This window comes from Pelophylax lessonae (genome assembly GCF_965119305.1).
Source record: "Pelophylax lessonae genome assembly, chromosome: 6".
Classification (NCBI taxonomy): Eukaryota; Metazoa; Chordata; class Amphibia; order Anura; family Ranidae; genus Pelophylax; species Pelophylax lessonae.
This window is the reverse complement of record NC_138773.1, coordinates 44,603,548-44,627,774: the sequence shown is the minus strand read 5'-3', so window position 1 is coordinate 44,627,774 and position 24,227 is coordinate 44,603,548. Positions and strand designations below refer to the sequence as shown.

At 39.2% G+C, this 24,227-nt stretch overlaps 1 protein-coding gene across 1 annotated transcript; it reads right to left on the bottom strand.

The window, feature by feature from the left end:
* Positions 1-18,115: 18,115 nt before the first annotated feature.
* Positions 18,116-19,036, bottom strand: LOC309558568 (olfactory receptor 1G1-like; the record flags this gene model as incomplete). Its single annotated transcript, XM_082261646.1, has 1 exon — positions 18,116-19,036. The coding sequence occupies one exon, from the start codon at positions 19,034-19,036 to the stop codon at positions 18,116-18,118; it is 921 nt and encodes a 306-aa protein (XP_082117772.1).
* Between the last annotated feature and the right edge of the window lie 5,191 nt (positions 19,037-24,227).

Here is a 24,227-nt window from a genome sequence, read left to right as displayed (position 1 = left end):
CATGGCGAGGCCTGTTCTGAGTGGGACCTGTCCTGTTAAACCGCTGTATGGTCTTGGCCACCGTGCTGAAGCTCAGTTTCAAGGTCTTGGCAATCTTTTTATAGCCTAGGCCATCTTTATGTAGAGCAACAATTCTTTTTTTCAGATCCTCAGAGAGTTCTTTGCCATGAGGTGCCATGTTGAACTTCCAGTGACCAGTATGAGAGAGTGAGAGCGATCACACCAAATTGAACACACCTGCTCCCCATTCACACCTGAGACCGTGTAACACTAACGTGTCACATGACACCGGGGAGGGAAAATGGCCCAATTTGGACATTTTCACTTAGGGGTGTACTCAATTTTGTTGTAAGCAGTTTAGACATTAACCACTTGCCGACCGCCCCCTGCAGTTTTACTGCGGCAGGCTGGCTTGACTGCGTGAACTGACGTAGGGCGTAGGGGTACGTCGGTAGCGGGAATGGTGGTGGGGAGTGAGGGCACGCATGCGCTTCCTCCCCCACTAGGCAGCGGGGAAGCTGATCTACGGGACCGGCGGCCGCGATGCCGTCGGCCCCTTCGATCACTCCCGCTGAAAGAGAAGGACGGTCAGTTGTTGTAAACACAGCTGACCGCTGTTTTCTCTGAAATGATCACAGAGCGCCTGTGATCCTTCTATGCAGGATCACATGTCTCTATGATCATTTTGAAAGTCCCTCCCCCCACAGTTATAAAACACTCCCCTAGGCTCACAATTAACCATTTGATCACCCCTAGGTTAACCCCTTCCCTGACAGTGTCATTATTACAGTAACACTGCATATTTTTAGCACTGATTACTGTAGTAATGTCACTGGTTCCCTCAAAAGTGTCAAAAACATCAGTTAGGGGTCCGATCTGTTCACCGCAATATCGCAGCCCCACTAAAAATCGCAGATCGCCACCATTACTATTAAAAAAATAAATAAATGAATAAAAATGACATAAATCTTTCCCATAGTTTGTAGACACGATTACTTTTCCATAAACCAATAAAAATACACTTATTGTGATTTTCTTTTACAAAAATATGTAGCAGAATACAAATTGGCCTAAAAGGATGAAAAATTTGAATTTTTACATTTTCTGGGGGGAATGTTATATAGCAGAATGTGAAAAATATATTTTTTTTTTTCAGAATTGTCGCTCTTTTTTGTTTATAGCACAAAAAAATAAAAATTGCACAGGTGATCAAATACCGCCAAAAGAAAGCTCTATTTGTCGGGGAAAAAAAAGGACATAAATCTTATTTTGGTACAGCGTTGCACGACCACGCAATTGTCTGTTAAAATAACGCAGTGCCGAATTGCAAAAAATGGTCTGGTCATTAAGGGGGAAAATCCTTTCGGTCCAGAACTGATTAATGTGTGTTGAGTTATTTTGAGTGGACAGTAAATTTACACTGTTATACACGCTGTACACTCACTACTTTACATTGTAGCAAAGCGTCATTTCTTCAGTGTTGTCACATGAAAAGATAGAATAAAAATTTTACAAAAATGTAAGGGGTGTACTCACTTTTGTGAGATACTGTATATATATATATATATATATATATATATATATATATATATATATATATATATTTATATTTGAAATATTTCCTAATACTCGTGTATGCAAAAAGGGATTCATTGATTAATGATTTTCCTATTGGTAAACATGCATGTCAATAAAAATAAAATACAAAAAATACAAAAAATGCTCTAATATGTCTAATATGTATAGAGTCTAATATGTATAATGAAAAAAAAGTATTCAGAAATTATCCAAATGTAAAACAAAGTGGCAATTAAAAACAAAAGAATTTCATGTTCCTTTTGTAAAGTATTCATACATGTACGTAATTGCAAATCATTGTCCTTTACCTGGCACTGAAAGAAACTGCTTTGGAAGCATAAATAATGTATTATTGCTGCCTTCTCCCTCCTCAAAATTCTGATTGCCTGGCTGTCTCTGACTTGCTTTCAGGGTTATTGCCATAGGATAATTATGAAGCTTGGAAAATCCGTGGCAATCCAGAAGTCCTGAATCACATACTTATTAGTGACAGGACATTGGAAGAGTGTGGCAGCCAGGCAGCTAGTATTTTTACAAAGAGGTCAGCAATGGAAGCCCAGGTATTTCTCTCTGTATAGGTTTCCTTTACATATCTGTGCTGCTAGAAGATTAAACCATGTGCTGCCAGTTGCATCATTTCTATCACACTAACATCAATGCAATGTTAATGAAATGACTGACAGCAAGTAGTTAAAGCCGAGTTCCACCCAGAAATGGAACTTCCACTTTAGGGGCTCCTCCCTGGCTCCTGTTTGGAAAACTGAGCTTTTGGGGAGGAGGGGGGAAGCAGGTACTGGATTTTGACAGTTACCTGCTCCTACTTCTGTTCCAGTCGCCTTAGGTGATTAGAGCGTGCTTGCGTCTGACCGTCACTCCTCTGAAGACGTCATTGGATGATGAAACGCGTAAGTGGGTGACAGAACGTTGGACGGAAGCACACTTTTAGCCGTGGCCTCCATTTTATTCTGTATACATGCTTTTTTATCTTCCTATATTCTGATTTTGTTCCCGATTGGAAATAAGATGGTCTCTCTGGTATCATCACTACATTTCCATTGATTGAGACGGACATCTTATAGCCATCATTGGAACAACATATACCCTTATGCTTACCCTTATGCTGGTCTTGACTTCTCTATCATTTGAGGGTCAACACTATCTGGTAACCACATATTCACGTGGTGTTTAGTGACACGTTTCCATTTCATTCACTGGTGTGTAGAGAAAACCTATTTGTTCACCTTTGATATGGACTTTTTTTATGGACTATGATCATTATTGTGCTCTAATTAAATCACATTGGTGCTGCCTTCTTCTCTATACGTGTATTTATACCCGCGCTAATGGATGTGGCAAGAAATAATATATTTTCTACGTGAAATAGTGAATGTTATAGGTGAGGTTGCTGCTCCTTTAAAAGGTTTAGGGCCTTAAAACATATATATGTGTAAAAAGGGCGCTCCCACTATGAAAACCTAACATGTGTAAACGGTAGCATAAACTCATATGTATACACACAAGATCAAAGTTCAAAAATCAATTGAAGTCAAAATCAATAAAAGTCCATCATATTGGTGAAAATGATTGCAGTTCCATCACAATTAAAGTCCTGAGGTGGCAAATGCTGTAAACAAAATGAGTGCAGTCCGTGCTCCCCTCCTGTGTGCCCACTCACTCACCAGCTGCCATAGACTCCCATAACAGAAGTCATGTGCACTTTGCAAAACATCTCAGATGCTGGGATTAGTAGTCCTCCAACAGAGCTCCTTCTTTGTGGGTTCTTATTCCTTTCATGTATAGTATAATACCAGAAGAGAGGAGGAATATATAGCGTAATTCTGTTTATTAAAATGATACTGAAAACACAGTATTGCACTCACTTTTGTACAAGGTAAAACAAGCAAAAAAAACAGGAACTGGAAGTACGCCACCACCTGCGTGTCACCAGCCGGATCTGACGCGTTTCGTCCCTCCCAAAGGACGTTATAAAAGGCTATCACCTATGTGTATACATATGAGTTTATACTACCGTTTACACATATTAGGTTTTCATAGTGGGAGCGCCCTTTTTACACATATATATATACTTTTTGTAGCTGCTGACTTTTAATAAGCAAAAAAACTACTGGAACTCCATTTTAAGTCGGATCTCAAGTCACCACCCGCGGTCAACTGACGTGTTTCGTCCCTCCCAAAGGACGTTATAAAAGGCTATCATCTATGTGTATACATATGAGTTTATATTACCGTTTACACATATTAGGTTTTCATAGTGGGAGCGCCCTTTTTACACATATATATACTTTTTGTAGCTGCTGACTTTTAGGTCTCTAAAGAAGAGAGTAACCTCGAACAATGAATTTGCTACTTTTTTAAAATTGCAACTGAGGGTGTGTTAGATCCGTTTTATAACTGCAAGTCATGAATGCAAATTATGGATCCTGCCAGAAATCCATTGAGCTCCTAACTTCCTGTAGTGAGCTAACAATGCTGCACTAATTTCTCAGACATTGCTATCAGTCCTGCCTGAGTTCTCTCTATGGACTACAGAACATTGCCCCTCCATAGATGCAGTGTGGTGAGACAGTGCTGTCACCGCTGGACAGGAAGTGTGTTACTGGCAGGATCACCAGGTGAAAATAAAGAAAAAAACATCTTAAATTGCCTGTAGAGTCCTAAGCTAAATATTGAATAACATGAACACAATATACAACTACAGAAGCATAACTTACAAAAAATGTAGCAAAACATTTTAAAAATATTCTTCATGCATATTGTGACTGAACCCTCAGTGAACTTATGTATGCAGTGCTAATCATTGAAGAAAAAAGTATAAAAAACACAGTGCTATACCTAAAATGAAAATAAAATAAAAATAATGTATAAATAAAAATATTACAATTCATTTATAAAAAAAAAAAAAATAATGATCTACCCATTAACTAATTCATATAAACTCAGTCCAGCTATTCAATAAATATTAATAAATATAATTATTAATTATAAATTAATATAAATATTCAATAAAGCCTAAATGCACAATGTGATACACTCTGATTAACCACTTGCTGACTGCCCCACACAGATATACTGCGGCAGGGCGGCTCGGCTGTGCATAATCACGTACATATACGGCTCCATCTTGTAAACAAAGCAAACTAAACAAGGCAGGTGGCTCTCCTGTCAGACAGGCACACAGAGATTGTGTGTCTGAGCTAAGCTGAAACACCAATCTCTGTGTGCCTGTCACAGAGCCCCCCCCCCCAACCCCCACAGTTAATAAGCACATTTAGGCTTACATTTAACCCCCCCCCAGTATTAACCTCTTCCCTGCCAGTGTCATTTATACAGTAACAGTGCATATTATTTAGCACTGATCACTGTAGTAATGTCACTGGTCCCCAAAAAGTGTCGAAAATGTCAGTAATGTGTCCGATCTGTCCGCCGCAATGACGCAGTCCCAATAATTGCTGTTCGCCGCCATTACTAAAAACAAAAAAAGGAAAAAAGTCCAAAAATCTTTCCCGTTGTTTGTAAACGCTATAACTTTTGCGCAAACCAATTAAAATACACTTTTTGGGATTTTTTTTTACTAAAAATATGTAGCAGAATGCAAATTGGCCTAAACTGATAAACAATTTTGATTTTTTACATTTTTTTTATTGGGAATGTTTTATAGCAGAAAATATAAAATATTGTGTTTTTTTCAAAATTGTCGCTCTTTTTGTTTATAGCGCAAAATCTAAAAAACGCAGAGATGATCAAATACCACCAAAAGAAAGCTCTATTTGTGGAAAATCATACATCAATTGTATTTGGACCACGCAATTGTTAGTTAAAGTAACGCAGTGCCAAATCGCAAAAAATCGCCTGGTCATTAAGGGGGTTAAAACTTCCGGGGCTGAAGTGAATAAGGGTGTGACAAAAAACATGAAAACACATTTAAGAATAAATATTACTTACTAAACTGTGAACAAATGAGAATGTAAAGATCAAAGTCTTTTTCCAGTAAGTGTCTGGGAATATACTCCGCAGTTATAGGCTGCAGATATAATGGGCTTGATTTACTAAAGACAAATAGACTGGGCACTTTGCAAAGTGCTTTTGCAAACTTTGCAGAGCTTAGTAAATGAGGTAATGCTTCACTTTGCAAGGAATACTCAATCACGTGCAAGGAGAATTCACAAACAGCATCTTTTGCTTGCACATGATTGGAAGATGGATGTCAGCGGAGCTGCTGCTCATTTACGAAGCTCTAGAGCAACTGCTCTTGCAAAGTGCATAGTCTGTTTGCTTTTAGTAAACTAACCCCAATGTGACAATTCAAATAAAAAAAAAAAAAAAAACCTACAATAAATACACTGTCTAATACGCTGCTAATGATATCGCGGTGAGCAGTGCTGTAAAAGAAAAACACCATAAAACAGATACGAGAAAAACATTTACACTACGCACAAATGCAAATGTAAACTGTGAAAGTAAAATTTAAAGTCTCTGAACTTTACATTGGCAGTTATATTTGTATCTGCTCAAAGGGTATAAAGCAATTTTTTTTTTGTTCTGTTTATATGTTGCTTTTTTATATTATAGCTCTGCTCACCACACCATTAATATGAGTGTATTGCACAATGCTAAGCTGTCATTTCTGCATGCATATAAAGATCTCTTTCAACAAGCCTAAAGCTGGCCATACGCTGGTAGATGTTCGGACATTCATACAAAAATTCTCAGTAAATCCGATGACTTGACAAATGTCGTTCAAAAGTTCTTCAAAATGTCACTTGCTTTTAACATATGACTTTAAAATGAATAGATTTTTCCCAACAAAAAGCGCACACACTGTTAGAGATCTGTTCATTCGAGAAAAAAAAAATTTCCATCCTGCCCCTTTGAATTTTTCTCATCACTGTGTTAAAAAACGATAATCGGTTTGACTCCACTAATGATTAGAAAATTAAAGGTATGTTTTTAAAATGAGCATTAAAAAAAAAAATCTACTAATGTGTGGCCAGCTTAAGCCTCGTACACACGCAACGATTATTGGCCGACCTATCGGCCGTCTTTTGTCCAGTGTTGTTGTGTTGGTTGAAATGTGCTCTAGACTGCACACTAATTTTCTCGGCCAACAACAACCAACTTCAGAAGTGATGTCATATGCTGGTTTACTTTCCGTGTGTTTTTTCTTCTCTGAGCATGCCCAGTCTTGCTCATCTGATTTTTGTCTGCCGAAATCTGTACTGACTGACGGCCAACAAAAATTTTATAGCATGCACACCAGATTTTGTTCGGCCGAAAAGTCGCAGTCGGTTGTCGGAATCATCATACTAACAAGCCGATAATTGGCCGATCGGACGTTGGCCGAAAATTCACGGCCAACAATTGTTGCGTGTGTACGAGGCATTAGGTTACACAAGCAATGAGATCTCATTACTTCTGAGAGATTTATCCACTTGTTGAAAATGATCACATTACCAGAACTCTGATTTAACTTTCCTACTCTGGGTTGTAAACCTATAATAAGTGGTCACATCTTTCTGTAGTAAAGAGATTGTATCCCCTATTTATCACAATTTTTATCCTATTATTTGTCTACATCAGAGTAGGACATTTCTGCTGGAAATACCTGCCGACTGACAAACCATCAAAGAGGTTGGGGTTGGTTTACTTAAACTGAAGAGTGCAAACTCCGGTCCAGCTGTGCATCAGCTTCTAACTTCAGCTTGTTCAATTAAGCTTTGACAATAAAACCTGGAAGCTGATTGGTTTCTATGCAGAGCTGCACCAGATTTTGCACTCTCCAGTTTCAGTAAATCAACCCCAGTGTGAGTATACAATATTATATATGTGACATCTACCTTTACAGTAATATGTTCCGTTATAGATCTTAATACAATTCAAACAAAGAAAAGGCTGTGTTTTATAATCTGCTGACTGCTGAGTGCTACAAAGAGATACCTTCAGGGAAAAGACTATTATATCACATTTATCTTTACTTAAAACTTGACTAAACCTCTAATCTCCTGGTATGTATTAAATGTAATGGGTGCTAAAATAGGTTTCCTTACCTACAGGGAGAATCCCTCAGGACCCCATAATACCAGGTAGAGTCCTCGGCAGCCAGCGATCCCCACAGAGAAGCAGAAATAACATTATGTTTAATCATCTGGAGTCAATAAGAACAAAACTACTCTTGTTCTTAGCCAAAAGGCCAAGAAGTGTGGGGTTTCCCTAAGAATTCCAACCAGACCCTTATTTAGGAATGCAACCTGAGTGACCAGGAAAGGGAAGGCAATGAATGCGCTTCTTCTTCATGTACCTTACCATACCATATGCCTTCCAAATTTGGTGGGGTACTTTGCAAAAGGGAGCAGTAAAACCTTCCCCCTTGCAAGACACCTTGCCCCAATGTTGATGGCCAGGGGCCTCTTCAACACATTAAGTCCCTCAAAAAGAATGAAGAATGTGAGGGTTTGTGTGGGTGACTTTTAGGAATCTGGAAGCACTCTTCTGGAAGAATGAGAACAGGAGTAGATTAGTACCCCTCAGTACTCTTTGGTAAAACATGTAAATAAGCACACTGGCCCATAGAAAAAAGTCCCTTAACCCCTTTATACCTAAAGGTAAAACAAATCGTTTTGCCTATGTCAAGTTTTGGAATGTGTTAGTAAAACTGTACATAGTAGTAAGTCATATGTGGTAGTACTGCACATTTTGCTTTTTTTTATCTTACTTAAACACACTGAAAGGCAAATTAAAAAAAAGTTTTTTTTTTGTTTTTTTTTAGCTCATTAAAAACGTACTGACCCTGACCTTTAACCCTGATCATGACTAGGGATGAGCTGAACACACCTGGCTTCTACTTGCGAGGGTTTGGCCAACCACATCAAAAAGATTATGAATCCGAAAACCATTGAGGTCAATGGGAGCCGAATCTGTTACATCAATTTTCTCAAATTTTAAGGCTAAAAGCCAAGTGATTGGCAAAAAAAAAAACCGTCATGGGGACTAGGCACAGGGAACATGTACAGATGCAAATAAAATAAATATATATCATCTCGGTAAGCCCCGATATGATATATATTTATTTTATTTGCATCTGTACATGTTCCCTGGGCCTAGCCCTCATGCACGTCTCTTCTTTTTCTTCTCCTTTTGGGTGTCTGTTTTTCTCTCTCCCCCGCCCCCCCCCCCTTTTTTTTTTTGTTTTACCCCTTCTGGGGGTATTCACAACATACAAGAAACCAGGGAATCGGAAACTAATGGGGATGTTTTTTTTTTTATAGCCTTTTGCCTCGAAAGTGGGGGTATTAGGGTGCTGTGCAATACCTGGGTTGCTGACGGGTGATATTTAGGCGCTTTTGAGCCTGTTTAGGATGTTTGCATCACTTACTTCTACATGCTGGCCGTTCTACAAAGATGAGGTATCTTGTGATATTTTGATCTGTATGACTGGATATATACGCACTTTCTGTGTAATATTGTTTGCAATTTCTGTTGATGTTCTTCCATTGTTTCTGATTTTCTGTTTCTTTATAAATAAACATATTTGAAAAAAAAATTATAATCTATATATATATATATATATATTGTAACATGGGGGACCATTAGCTCAGTGGCAGATGCGTTTTTCCAGTGATTCACTGTAGTCAGGACTGCGGTTTAAGGGCAGGGCAGCCCATTTTTATTAAAAGGCAAAAATAAACAGTCCATAACATAGTTTCCCATGCAGGGGTTCTTCTCCAGTAAATATATATCAAACTGAAAATGCTAGCCCACCTGGCTCTCTGTAGCTCGCTGTAGCAGTACCTCTGCTCTTGGTGCAGGTCACACAGACCATGGACTCTCTGAAGCTGGCAGCTTCACTGTGGCCTTGGTCCTCAGGCCGTCTCCTGTCTCCTCAGACACACGCACGTGCTCTGGCTGCCACCTGCAGCCACTGACTCCCCATGAACAGCCCTCCTGTCTGTTGGCTGAAGCAGTCTCCAACTGGGAGCCCTGAGGTCTTCCTAGACCTTCATTATAAGGGCTGTGTGCAGCTGAGCACACACCCTGCTGGTCATCAACAAAACATGGATACAGAGTTGGAGATTCCGTCCCTCCCAAGACACTCAGAAATCTCCAAACTACAGAGCCCCATCCAGGTATACCAAAAACTGGAGAAAGCTGCAAAAGCAGTTTTCTCCACTGCACATCTATGCTCTGTAGTCCTGCACAGAGCAAATGTGCACACTCTGTGTCCTTTAAATGACCCTTTTCACCGTGACAGAGTCTTGACCTGTCACAATATAAATATATATATATATATATATATACAAGTCTAATTAGATTAGTCCTCTGATGATGGAAAACTTTCAAATATATATTGTTACCATAACCTCATACCTTTTCATGAAAAGTGTTAATGAGCAAACTGCCCACAATTTTAGAGGGACAATTAAAATTTTCACAACTATTCCAGGGCCCCCCCAGGTCAATGTATACACCATTAAAAGTTGGCCATCACTATTCTTTGTATAAACAAAGGGAAGGCTTTGAAGACAATTTCCTATCATTGTTTAGATAAACAAATATGGCGGTAGGAATATTTTGAACATACAATACAACATCCTGGGAACAGACAGAAACACAAGATAGAGAAATGACACACATATTATTCATACTGTAAAGCCAGTGATAGATTATGCAATTTTCTTTCCTGCAACCACTGGCTGTGTTGATGGGTAAATCCGTTCTATGGAGCTATTGTGTTCTCCCTGTTGGGGGGTGCAGGGAGTTTTTTTCCTGCTGGGAGAACACAGTAAAAATCCAGCATGCTGGTTGTACCCAAGTTGATAGATGGATCAATTTGGGTACAATCAGCCTGCCCATAGATGTCCCTGCTGAACTGGCTGAGATTCAAACCCTCTGTTATCGGCTTAAGTAACTTATACTGTATTTATACACATGATTGTTTAACTTCTTCAATACCGGGCTCTTTCACCCCCTTCCTGCCCAGGCCAGTTTTCAGCTTTCAGCACTGTCACAATTTGAATGACAATTGCGTGGTCATGCAACACTGTATCCAAATGGAATTTGTATAATTTTGTTCACACGAATAGAGCTTTCTTTTGGTTGGGTTTAACCTCCCTGGCGGTCTGATTATGTCAGAATTTCTGTGCTAAAAGCGGTACATTGTTTTTCATGGAAATCTGTTTTATATTGTAGGCCTGTAATTCTTAGGAATAACTCACTTAAATCTGTTCAAACAAGAGTCTAGTAGACATCCCGGGTATGATAAAGATTGAAACACAAAATCATAAATTATAATGTAATAATAATACATTTCATCAAATTCTTCATTGTTTTCGAAGTGGAGATATTTCATTATGAGGGAGAATCTGTACTCAGGGGTTCTGCCTGATCCGTATCGCAGTCAATAGAGCACCAAGTCCGCACATCTCTGAGCTCAGTCGCAGAATCGTCGTTGTTGCCACTTTTAGTACCTGATGACTAATTTTCCCACAATTTGCTATCGCTCAGTTCTTCAAATAATTCCGATACACCATCGCTGTTTTCCAATTCGTTCAAAAGCGTTTTTGAGCTAAAAGAACGCTTTTTGGACGCCATGGACGTTATCAATTTTTCAGGCACAAAGTACCGCAAAAAGTACAGTCAGGGCACTGGAAAAGCCTCTAGGTGAAATGGCATGATACAAAATTGTAATCCTAACAGATTACACTGTATCACGTAATTTTTTATTTTTTTTTTAACCTCCCGCTGGTTCCACCCCCTGTAACGCGGCGCTCGCAGGGAAGGGAACTGGAAGAAGGTGTCGGCATCCGCTGAACACAGAGCGAGAGGAAAGCGGGAGGAATGCTGTAGGAAGACTGGGGAGGACGCCGGGGGATCGCAGGGAAGGTGAGTATCATTCTGGGGTAATCCCGAGTGTGACTCAGGGTTACGGCTTTAGGTACTGAAAATTAACCCCGAACCACACTCGGGAATACTGCTAGGAAGGTTAATCACTACTGGGTTTTCCATTTTTGTTATTTAATTAAAAAAAAAGTCTTTGTTTCGGTTATAAAATATTATATATAAATATAAATGTAAATATTCTTTCTTTATAAATTTAGGCCAAAATTGTTGGGGTTGTCAGGTTTTTATTTACTTATTTATTTACACATTATGATCGATTATAACAGTGATATTCACTGTTATAAGAAACATTTTTTTTTTTGAGAAAAAAAAAAAGGTTAATTCAGTGTGTATTGTTGTGATTAGCTTTGATCAGCCACAACTAATCACATGGTACAGATGGGCTGTGACTGGCCATGTCTATAACATCTCCCAGGAAGACGTGAGGTGTCACGAAACGCGTAGGGAAGGCGTGCTGATGTCACCACGACGCAACCTGGAAGTCGGGCGGCAGCGAGATTTTGTATACAAGCGCTTGTTACCTCCGCACATGTAAGTGGTTTTAACCGTTGTGTAAATAAACTGTGTATGCGTACTACGCTATTGTGCTCCCTTTCCTTTATTGGGACGTGGAACGCTGAGGGGCTACTACATCTGCTCGTGGTTATCCGTCCAGTGACTCAGTGGTGGCAGTACGGTGAGACATCCCGGACATCGGTCAGCCTAATAGTGGATGGAATGGCTGTTATGCTCATTACCCTGTGAGCTCTGGTAAGCTTGATGTGAGCTCTGTGCATGCGGCACCGTATGTGGATTAGGCACGTAGAAGTGGTGTGTGTTCTCCTCTCTACACCGGACACCCCTCCATTCTCCTTTTTGGACTTTGTTTGATGGACTTTACCATATGCTTGCATGATATTCAGTTATATGATTAATGTTGGTTTGTTCATGATATATATGCAAGTATACTGTTATTTGGATTATACCTACATGCTGGTTCGCTCTAGCTTATTTATTGTCAATCTAGCGCAGCTCTCCTTATACATGCCTATAACAGACAAAGACTGACAAAAGGGCGTTGGGTGGTGTTTGAGATACGTAATTTCCGGTTAGCTGGAACGCAAATGGAGCGCACACCAGCGATTCCTATATAATAAATGCAGATCCTTGTCTTCTTTGATGTAAGTGCAATGCAACCTTCTTTTTAAATAAATGATTTGATATACTGCACCCTGAGAGTATTTCTTCCTCTCCCTCTCTATGTGGTACAACTGGAGCTTTGAATACACTAAGTTTATACATATTGGATGGATGACAGCTGCGGTTTGAATTCATTCCTGTGACCTCATGCATGACATCTTGGATTTTCCCATATGTGCAATTTGACTCCCTGAAATAGGGGTCAATCAAGTCTGGTGAGTGTATAGTGTGTCTGCATGCTGGTGGATAGGAACCTTTCCTATACTCACTGAGGACGTTATTCACGTGTGGGATTATATATGGACTTCACTATTTTTATGTATTTTCTAAAATTCAAATGATGATGTATTTATTTATTTGTCGACTCACTATTGTTTATTGACTATAGGGATATGTGTTTTATGATGTAAGAGCTCAGTTTCTTTGTTTCTTTTCACAGTATAGGTTTTTTTTTTTATACTTTACAACACGCAGCTCTTTATTGTAGTTTATTTGTTTTTTTGGTTATTGATTTGCGTGGGTTTAGAACCGATTGGGTTCCTATAGTTTCTTTCATTGGGCACAATTGTCATGTGATCTGTTGTGATTGTGATAAACCTCATAATGCTGCAGGCACCTACAAGCTCCTATATTTGGCTTATGCACTTTTCAATTCAGAGGTGTTTGGTTAATGTGACTTTGAGGATGACATAGAATCTGCTCAAATTCTTCATATTACATGCTTGGAAGATGCCTTTAAGCTTTGTGTGATGTTATGGAGCAGTACCATTTTTATGGACAATGTAAGCAACAATGCATCTTGGCATCACATATATAGTGATGGGCCAAATACCCCCTGTTCCGTTCGCACCAGAACATCTCGAACAGGGAAAAAGTTCTAGCGAACATGCAAACTCTATTAAAGTCTATGGGACACGAACATGAAAAATAAAAAGTCCTCATTTTAAAGGCTTATATGCAAGGTATTGCCCAAAAAAGTGTATGGGGATCCGGTTACTGCCCTGGGGGACGTGTAGCAATGCAAAATATCTTTTTTAAAATGATCGTTTTTACAGGAGCAGTGAATTTAATAATGCTTAAAGTGAAACAATAAAAATGAAAAATTCCTTTAAATATCGTGCCTGGGGGGGGGGGGGGTCCCCTTAATGTGCCTGTAAAGTGGAGCATTTGTACGATGTATGTAGCCTGTTGCAGCAATACTGACATTTCTAATTGAAAAAATGTAATTTAAACTTGCTCGCGGCTGTAATGTATTGTCGGCTCCCGCCAATACAGATACAATTTTTTTTTAAAAATGGCAAAGTTTCCTCCCCCCAGGCCACACCAGGCCCTTAGGGTCTGGTATGGATTTTAAAGGGAACTCCATGCAAAATGTAAAAAAAAGGTGTGGGGTCCCCCAAAATCCATATCAGACCTTTATCTGAGTTTCAGGCAACCTCAGTTCTTTTCCCGAGAGTGTAGCAATTATTGGCTCCCAGCAACAGATGACACGTCCAACAGAGTATATACTCAATTAAAAAATCAAAGATGCTTCACCTCTTCAGAGGCATCCCGCCTAATGAGGCGCTTGAGCTGGGACAGCTCTTTTATAGGCAAGGGGCGGGGACACCCAGGTACATCATCCGGTGGCACCGTCACTTGACATCAGAAGGGGCGGTGCCACTGGGCGTCTTTTTTTTTTCTATTTTTCAGGTGCAGTGGGAATTGTGATTGACGATGGATTTACAATGACGGACACTGTTTTTTTATTTTTATTTTTGAATAAAGGATTTGTCATAAACTGGCTTTTGTGTTTATTTTTTAAATTTTGGTGTGGAGTTTCCCTTAAAATATGTACCAGACCCGAAGTGCCTGGTATGGATTTTGTGGGGGGACCCCACACATTAAAAAAAAAAAAAAATTGGCATGGAATTCCCCTTAAAACCTATACCAGACCCAAAAGGCCTAGCATAGATGTTAGGGGGGACCCCATATGTCATTTTTTTTTAATTCTGTCATAGAGTTCTCCTTAACCACTTAAATACAGAACACTTTCACTCCCTTCCTGCCTAGACCAATTTTTTGTCTTCAACGCTCATTGGCGTCTATGGGAAATATTGGTCAGCTTGGCATGGCACTGCTCCCTGTCTTTAACATTGGCGTCTATGGGAAATATTAGTAAGCTTGGCATGGCACTGCTCCCTGTCTTTAACATTGGCGTCAATGGGAAATATTGGTCAGCTTGACATGGCACTGCTCCCTGTCTTTAAAATTGGTGTCTATGGGAAATCTCGGTCAGCTTGACATGGCATTGCTCCCATACTATAAGTAACAGGGACACAAAACTTGTGAAGCACCAAGAGGGGACCCAGGACTACAACAAATCTATACATTATAAAAGTGGGGTATAATCTGAACACTACACTGACAGAGTTCTCTGTGGACTACCTTGGGCCAATGGGCCAGTGATAGGACTAAGTGAGTGGCTGTCCAGAAGAACCGGGCAGCAACCTGAGATTATTTGGTGGGGGTTTCCTAGTGTCAGGGGCCCCTGAAGGAACTTGTGACTCCTACAGGACTGATAGGTTGCTCGGGCTCCCACAACAAAGTCTCTGTCAGAGAAAGACTGGGTGTTGAGTGTTGCCGGTAAAGAGGACACTGCAAGCACCAGTTTTGGACTGTTCATGCCTTCCTGGCCTTTGGGGCGTGATCAATAGTAGGTAGTCAGTGGCAGGGTTCAGCGTCGCCTTGGAGGAGCGATGCTGAGCGCCGGGTCAAGACTGACGGATAAAGTACTTACTGGATCACCTAGATAGGGATGCTGGGTGAGAAGGCCGCCCCTGCGGGGAGGGTCTTCTCACCACAATAAGTTAGATTTGTCGTTACTCAAAATATGTGCCTTTTTCAGAGGTGTCTAATTCTTTTCTTTGCAGGTTGTTTAGGACTAATATGTTAGATAGTTATTCAGAATGTTATGTTCACCCACCAGTGCAGAGTTTTGTTTGATGGGGGGTGCATTACTTTAAATGCACCTAATGTGTATCATATTTTGTACAGCAGATATATGTATTTTTTTCAAGAAACTTATTACATGTAAATTTATTCTTTCCCTTTTCCCCCTTCCCAAGTTAGTGGGATACTCTGGGATTTTTGGCAGGATTTTTGTAGGGGGCGGCTGCCCCAAAGCCAATGGGACATGGCTCGTTTGGTGGGGGTGGATGTAGCACCCTCCTAGTCAGGTACTAGATAGCAGTACCAGATAGTTTGGCTTTTTCTGCTTAACAGGAAAGCAGCAGGAAAAACCTAGTTTCTTTTTTCTGCTTATCAGGGAGCAGGATTTCTAGTTAGGCCTGTTGCATGTGTCCATGTGCAATTCATCTGGGCTAAGGGAGTGTCCCCACTGTGTCCAATAGGGGAGCCTGTTGGACAGTGGAGGAAACCCAGCCAGTGACTCACGGGCTTTTGTAGCTGTCCCAATGGGTTGACACAGACATTGGTGCATCCTGGGATGGGCTATAAAAGCCAAGGGCACATGTGGTAGGGTGTCTTTGGGTGTGAAGCCAAGTCGCAGAAGGAGGGTGATGGCTGTCTCCTCTTCTGAAGTTGTGGAAGGTGGTCATAGGCAGTCGGCCTGGTGAACCAGAAAATGTGGCTGAACCCAGAGGTCCAGTGGATGCTAGTGGAGTTTGGAGGCATCGGTGACTCTGGAAAAACAGTGTCCGTGAGTACAGAGGAACTTGCCCAGGGGTCTGCCAGGAAAGGGACCACTCCAGAGGCTAGAGTCAGCGGACGGGTGTCAGCACACAGGCAGTGAGAGTAAAGGGGGTGCCAGTTTCAGAACTCTGAAGAGAATATTTACACAGGAACATTTAAACTATTTTCACTTAGTGGCAAGGTGAAGCAGCGGCCTTGCCACATTCTACAGTAAGCTGTCCCTCAGACTGTGAACAGTTAATAGTTGGAGTATCCCACTCATCCCACTCCTATCCGAGTTCCAAATAAAAACACAAAAACAACATCCCCTGGATTGATTATTGACTGAGCCAAGAACTTTCATTGCTGTTTATCTGCTGTCAGTTGCTAAGGGTAACCCAGGGGAATCCAGAAGGTATAATTCTCAGCAGGAGGCAGTGCTACATACATATGTTTATATCCACACAAAGCATAGAAATCCTACAATAACAAATTAACAGGTAAAGCTAACTATCAATCGATTGTCGGAGAAAGATAGGACACATAAGAAAATGAGAATAAAACCACTAGTCTCATCGTTTTTAACATGATAATGTCATTTAGAAGGCCAATTTTTTATCTGAACCAGTAGCCTTTATTAAAATGACTACTGGTGATACTAATATAGAAGTACTTAATTGGGCACTTCATGGGATGACAATGTTCTGCCTCTATCTCCCTTAATCTCCTTTTTGTAAATCATCCTACTCTTCCAAATCAAAACTAAAATGCTTATGTGTATTATTCAGGTATATCCCACTGTTGTTATTGTCTAAAGAAGACCTTCCAATAAAATGGAAAATCCATTCTAATAAAACCCCCCAATCCCCCAAAGTTATATCGCTTGCATTTAATAGCTAAAGAAATTTCTCATCATACAGTAGATGCTGTGAATCTAAAATCCCTCTTATTGGCCCTTCCAAACTAAATGACCTAAGTTCAAAGGCCAGACAGTGCATTGTGGTTACAAAGAACTTTGTATGGTGAATTTCAATGTATGTTGGACACAAGACACTGTAAGGTTGCTCTCATATGAGAGCTGGGATTTTTAAGGTGCCAAAAAAAATCAGAATATACTAAAATTCAATCATTTTATTTATATATTTCATTTAAAAAAAAAACATATAAAGACAATATAAATGTATTAAAAACATGGAAAAGATTCATGTTTGATATCCATCAAGTGAATTTGTTACAGTGATTTGTCGCATGGTAGCAATCCCGACATGTTCCACCATTTATTAGATTTCATAAGGGGATAGATTTTAGATAGATTTTAGTACACCAGATTTAACACTGATTGTCTGTATGCTGGATTCACACAAAATAATCAAGCACAAATATATATCCAACTTGTGTATAAACAGCAGGGAGAGAACTGGAAAGATTTCCCACCCTAAAGGCCAAGGTGATAGCTATTAATGCAGTTAAAGGTGATCAAATAGGCAGAGAAAAGCTGCTCAAGTTGTTTAGATAAACTCCGAAATTAAGGATCATAGCTGAATAAACACCCACTGGTCAGAAAAGTCCAATCCTAACAACGCCTCCAAGAATGGTCACAAAGGAGTAGTCTGCAGCAATTTACATTGCCACAACAAACTTCACTGGCCAGAGTTCTGCATTCAGCAGCTCCCCCTTCAATGTAAGTTCTTCAGTTCCTTGTCGATAATGCAGAATTAGAAGCAAGTCCATGGTAGTGGCAAACAAATAATCTCATCCCTTCTTGAGAATGTTATGACATCAATTTCCGCAAAGCATTTTTCAATTCTTTGTTTCGTAAACTGTATATGAGGGGGTTCAATATAGGAACCACCGTGGTGTAGAACATGGTTAAAATTTGTTCAAGTAAGTCATAGCTGTCTGATGGTGGGGTCATATATACAGACACACCAGATCCATAGTAGATGGTCATAACAGTGAGATGGGAAGAACAAGTGGAAAATACTTTTCTTCTACCATCCTTACATTTAATATGTTGTATGACCCTGAAAATGTTTACGTAGGACATCAAGTTGCACATAACTGGGCAGAGCCCAAATACTAAACAGACTGCATACAGGATGATGTAAAATATTTCAGTGCCACCACAAGAAATGTTGAGGAGAGCTTTAGCATCACAGAAAAACTGGTGAATGGTAACAGAAGAACAGAAAACAAAATTTAAGACTGAACTTGTAATAAGAGAAGAATTTAAACTCCCACCAATCCAGACGACTATTACTAGTAATATGCAGATTTTCCTATTAAGTATACGATGATAGTGTAATGGGTGACAAATTGCGACATATCGGTCATATGCCATTATAAATAGAATGGTGCTCTCAGCACTGGCCGCTAGCATTATAAAATATATTTGAATTAGGCATTGTGTAAATGGCACTGAATTATTTGTAGAAAATAAGATGTGGAGGAGTTTTGGAATGATAACAGTTGTATAAGAAATATCAACAACAGACAAGTTCCAGAGAAATAGGTACATCGGGGTGTGCAGATGGAGGTCCAGATATATCACTGCAATGATAACTATGTTCACCAGCATTCCAATTAAATAGATAAAGGAAAAGTAGACAGAACTAAAGATGAACAATTTATTGTCAGCTTTCATGAAGAATGGTAAAATGTGCACTTCTAAAGGAGATGTTGTGTTTTCCATTTCTACACAAAAATAAACGTCTATATTCACAAAGCAGCAAACTTATAAAAATACACCACTGTATATATATATATATATATATATATATATATATTTTTTTTTTGTGTGTATATTTCAAGTATATTCTAATATCTTTATTTGTTTTATTATTATTTTAAAACTTTATCCAGAAATGATCCAGATTTAAAGTAAAAAACATGTAACTCTGTTCCTTTTGGAAATTTTTCATACACATATGTATAATCACAAATCATTGTTTTTTTTTACCAGCCACTGTGTCTTAGGAGTTAAAGGGAACCTTTATTGATAATTATAAATAATGTATTAATGCTGCCTTCTTTTTTCGAAAATTCTAAATGTCTGGCTGTCTATTACTTTAAGGCTTTCTGGGTTATTGTCCCAGAAATGTTATGCAACTTAGAAAGTCAGTGGCGGCTTGTCAATAGGGGGCACAGGGGTGCCTCCTGAGGGGCCTGCAAAAGAGGGGCTGCTGCACACAGAAGGTTTTTATCTTATTGCATAGAATTTATTAAGATAAAAAATCTGACTTTATAACCACTTTAAAGCTGAACATTGAATAATATGTACAATACACAGTTAGAGAAAAGTATTGTTGAAAAAAAAATTGTAGCAAAACATTTTATAACATTTTATAACATATTCTTAGTGCAGCGTGTGACTGAACCCACAGTGAAGCCATATATGCAGTGCTAAGCAGTGAAAAAAAATTAGTGTAAAAACACATTGCTCCACCTAAAATTAAAACAAATTTATAAAAAACAATAATATAATTTATTAAAAAAAATAATAAAAACAGTTTCAATCGTAATCTATAAATACAAACTCGCTGCAGCTGCTCAAGAAAATCCAATCTAAACAGTGCTCCCGATGCTCTGTGTGCCCCGGCTTCCGTCTCCTGCGACGTGACGTTCGCAGGGGGGTGGAACCGGCGGCAAATTCAAATGTAAAACACACCAAACACACTGATACTATTCAAAATAAAATAAATTCACATTAGATTGCCCCCCAGTGCCCTTTCCTGCAGTTTTACTGTACATGTTATGTATATATATATGTATATATGTATAAATATATATGTATATATATAACTATATATACATATATAGATATATATATACATACATACTTTAACTTATTTATAGTTTTTTATTATATTATAATTTATGATTTTGTGTTTCAAACTTTATCATACCTGAGATGTTATAAAGAAGAACGCACAGAAAAAAAAAAATCATAGTTGGTTTGGACTGCTCATTCTTAAGAATTACATGCAAAATAATGGTACCGCTTTCAGCACCTAAAATCCGAAATAATCATACCGCCAGGGAGGTTAATAGTATAGTGCAAAAAAAAAAAAAAAAGGTCCAAAAATGATAATAGGTGATCCTGCGAGCTACTATGTAAAATACTGTGTGTTTAGGTGCCTGCCCTTGCCTGCCCTTTTATTCACTACCCTTGGGGTAAGTGTGTCTGAAATAATTAATTCTAAAAATGTGGCGCTAAAAACAATAACATTAAATTACATTATATATTTTTTTCAACACTTATTTGTTTATATAACTAATCAATTGTTTTATGTCATCACATTTCATATGTATTCACAGATAATTTTAATTTCATTATATTTCACCTATTTTTAATATCATTTAATTTCACATTTTTTACCATTAATTTTGCACTTTTAGAAGCTGTTTATATTAATGTTCAACATCACACTTCATATGCATTCAAGGATATTTTAATATTATTTTTACTGCCATAAAAAAGGTCCTATTTCAGTCTGAATTTTTGGCTGAATTCTGACCTGAAACGGACCAGACGACGCACAGGACTCCTGAGCAATTCACCCTGAAGCCGCTCCGAAGATATGTGAACCGGCTCCATAGAGAGCCGGGTCACAATCTTCTGACATGCGAATTGGATGCGGAGAAACATGCATCCAAGTCGCAATAGTGTGAACCCAGCTTCAGGAAATCAACCCCAATGTCTATACAGTCAGTAACAGTACTGTCCATCAACAGTAGTATCAGGGACAGTACTGTAAAGCAAAACTACAATGCACTTACAAATGCAAATGTAAACTGTGAAAGTAAAGAAAAAAGGAGATCAGGGTAGGAAATTCCTGCTGAAAATACAGGCCAACTGACAACCTAGCACAAAGAATATGACCCAATACTCAGACACATAATGAGTATATAATATAATCAAATGTGACCTCTCTACCTGTACAGCAGTATGCCTGGCTATAGATCTTCTTACAAGCCAAACCTTAAGAAAAAGCCAGGTTTTATAATCTGCTCAGTAATGAAAACCAAGAGAAACCTTTTGGGACAAAAATATTACATCAGCCTTTACTGTACTTATAATTTTATAATCTGTTTATCGATGAGGGCATAAAACAAAGAGAAACCTTCCGGGACAAAAATGTTACATTGCATTCATCCTTACTAAAAACTTGACGTGAGGCCTTGAAAACACAGCTTCAGTTTGTATAAAAGTAATTTGAATTATAATGTAAATGCACTGTAGCACCCTCCTAGGTAGGTGCTAGGAAAACCATAGGGGAGGCCCTGTCTGCTTATCAGGGGGGCCTGATTGTTCAGCTAGGCTCTCATGTGTTTTCCAGGTGTGCCTGTTGAGCTTGGGGAGTCTCCCCACTATGTCCAATGAGGGCTCTTATTGGACAGTGGAGGAAACCTGACAAATAGCACACCCGGGCTTGTACAGTATCTATCCCGGAGGGCAGAATATGCCGCAATTCATCCTGGGATGGGGTACAAGTCTGAGGGGGACACATGACAGGGGGTCTTTGGCGGGAAGCAGAGTCCCAGAAGGAGGGTGACAGCTGTCTCTCCTCCTGTCAGTGTGAGGAAAGTGTCCTAGGCAGTGGGCCTGGAGGATGGAAGGTTGAGCTGAGCTGCAGAGAGGGATCCAGTGTGCTGTGGACCAAGTGGAGCTGCTGGGCAGAGGTTTTTCAGGAAAGCAGTGTCGTGAGTACTGTAAACTGCCCAGGGGTCTGCCTAGGATAGGGGACCACTCCAGAAGGTCAAAGGGATCTGGGAGCCAGCTAACCAGTAGAGAGGGCTTAGAAAAGGGGGAGCCAGTGTCTAAGCCCTGAAGATAAGTGTGTGAGAGAGGGTGCCGGAGCGGGCCCTGAAGCATACAAGTGTTCAGCAGTGCTACAGTGATAAAGTAGCTATCTCAGCAGAGAGTGCCAAAGGGAGCTTCAAAAGGACTTTGAGTCACAAGGAGGTGATCAGAAGTAATTTCATTGTTAAAAGGCAGCAGGCCAGCATTAACCAGCGTTAACCGGCGTTGACCGTCATCAAGCCAGCATCAAGTCAGCGCCAACAGGCATTTTTCAGTTGTCCCCAGCAAATTGTGCATAGCTGAGCCACAGGAAGTATCCCACTCATCCCTTCTCCCATCCATGTTCTCAATAAACCTAAAAACCCAATGATACTGGACTGGTCATTGTCTCAGTGCTCACTATTGAAGAACATGCTTAAATGGGCTGTTGTTGTTAGCGGTAACCCAGGCGGACCCATATCTAGCAATATGGCTGAGAATTCTGCTACACAAATTAAAATATAAGTGCAGCGCTATTGATAATAAATATACAAAAGTCTCAAATGCAGACTAAATAAATAAAGAACAAATAATAATGAAAGAACAAATAATAGGAATATATATAAAAAAAAATATTAAAAAAAAACATGTGAAGTGATCAAAATATAAGAATGTGAAAAAAATGTAATAGAATCCAAAAAAGTCCCAATATGTCTAGCAATCATAAATCCATTGATGTGAGAAACCAGCCAATGGATTGATGATTGCTACACATATTGGGACTTATTTTGGATTTTATTACATTTTTTCACATTCTAATATTTTGATCACTTCACTGTTTTTTTTATATTTTTTTTATATTTTCTTATTATTTGTTTTTTTTTCATTATTATTTGTTCTTCTTTTTTTTTTTTTTTTGGTCTGCATATGAGACTTTTGTACGTTTATAATCAATAGCACTGCACTTATATTTTAATTTACACTGCTATTAGGAGGTTGTATATTGGCTTTTTTTTATTTTTGTGCTAGCTGCTACAAACAACATTTACATCTAGCGCTCACTTTACATTTATAAGTTTGAATTACAAGCTTTTGCAAAGGATTAGTCAATTATTTTTAGAAAGTTCAAAGCAGCTTTGCTAGCATTATTCAGCTCCAGTAAGGGGAGAATAAAGGGTAACTCCATCTTTTACAACATTTCATGGTTCACCTGATATTTAGCAATATGGTGCAAAGCTGATCGCCCCACCCCCAAACTGCCCCCCTCTATCCAGGTGACAGGGTTCTTCTCTCCTGCAGCCACTGTTACTTTTGAATTTTGCATGGCTGTGCAAGGCTGCTCTCACACAGGTTAATTTGCTGAAAATAAATGCAAATTTTTTTTTTCCAAACAGTGTACTTAGCCTTTCAACACAGATCTTAATGGAAGCAGATTTTACCAAGCTGCTAGTATGCATCATTAGAAATCAGCACTACTTCAAGCTTGTTGAAGTTTGCTGAAGCCTGCTAACTGTTTGTTTAAAAGCACAGGATCCCCAATAAGATCTTAGTTTAACATCCTCACACTGGAACTGGAAGTTTTCTGAAAGATTTATAAATGCTTTTCAAAATGCAAGCACAAAAAAGGTGTACTGGGTGTGTTTCTGGCTCTGCACCCAAAAAGAAAGAGATTCTTCACTTTCTGCTTCCTGCAAGGCACACCTGGCCAAAGCCAGGCAGACTCCTCTGCCAAAGCCAACCACTGGTTAATATGTCAGGGGCTTTCTGAAGGAAAGACTCCCAAGGCAGTGGAGAGAGGAACCTGATGGACACACATCCTTCCACTAGACTTTGAATTAAGCCCCAAAATCAGAACTTATAGTTCTTGTAGATTGCAAAATGCACACATAAAAAGTGAAAGTGAACAAAAGTGGAAAGAAAAGAAATACCTACCACAATGCAAGACTATGCTAGACCTTACAGCACATTATAAAATACTGTTCCAGTCTCAGCCCTAATTCCTAGTCCATTTGCTGTTGTGTAGAAAAAAGAAAGTGATGTGGCCTAGTGTTATTTAACAAAGTGGAATTCCAAACCCCATGGAATGCTTGACACCAGAAGC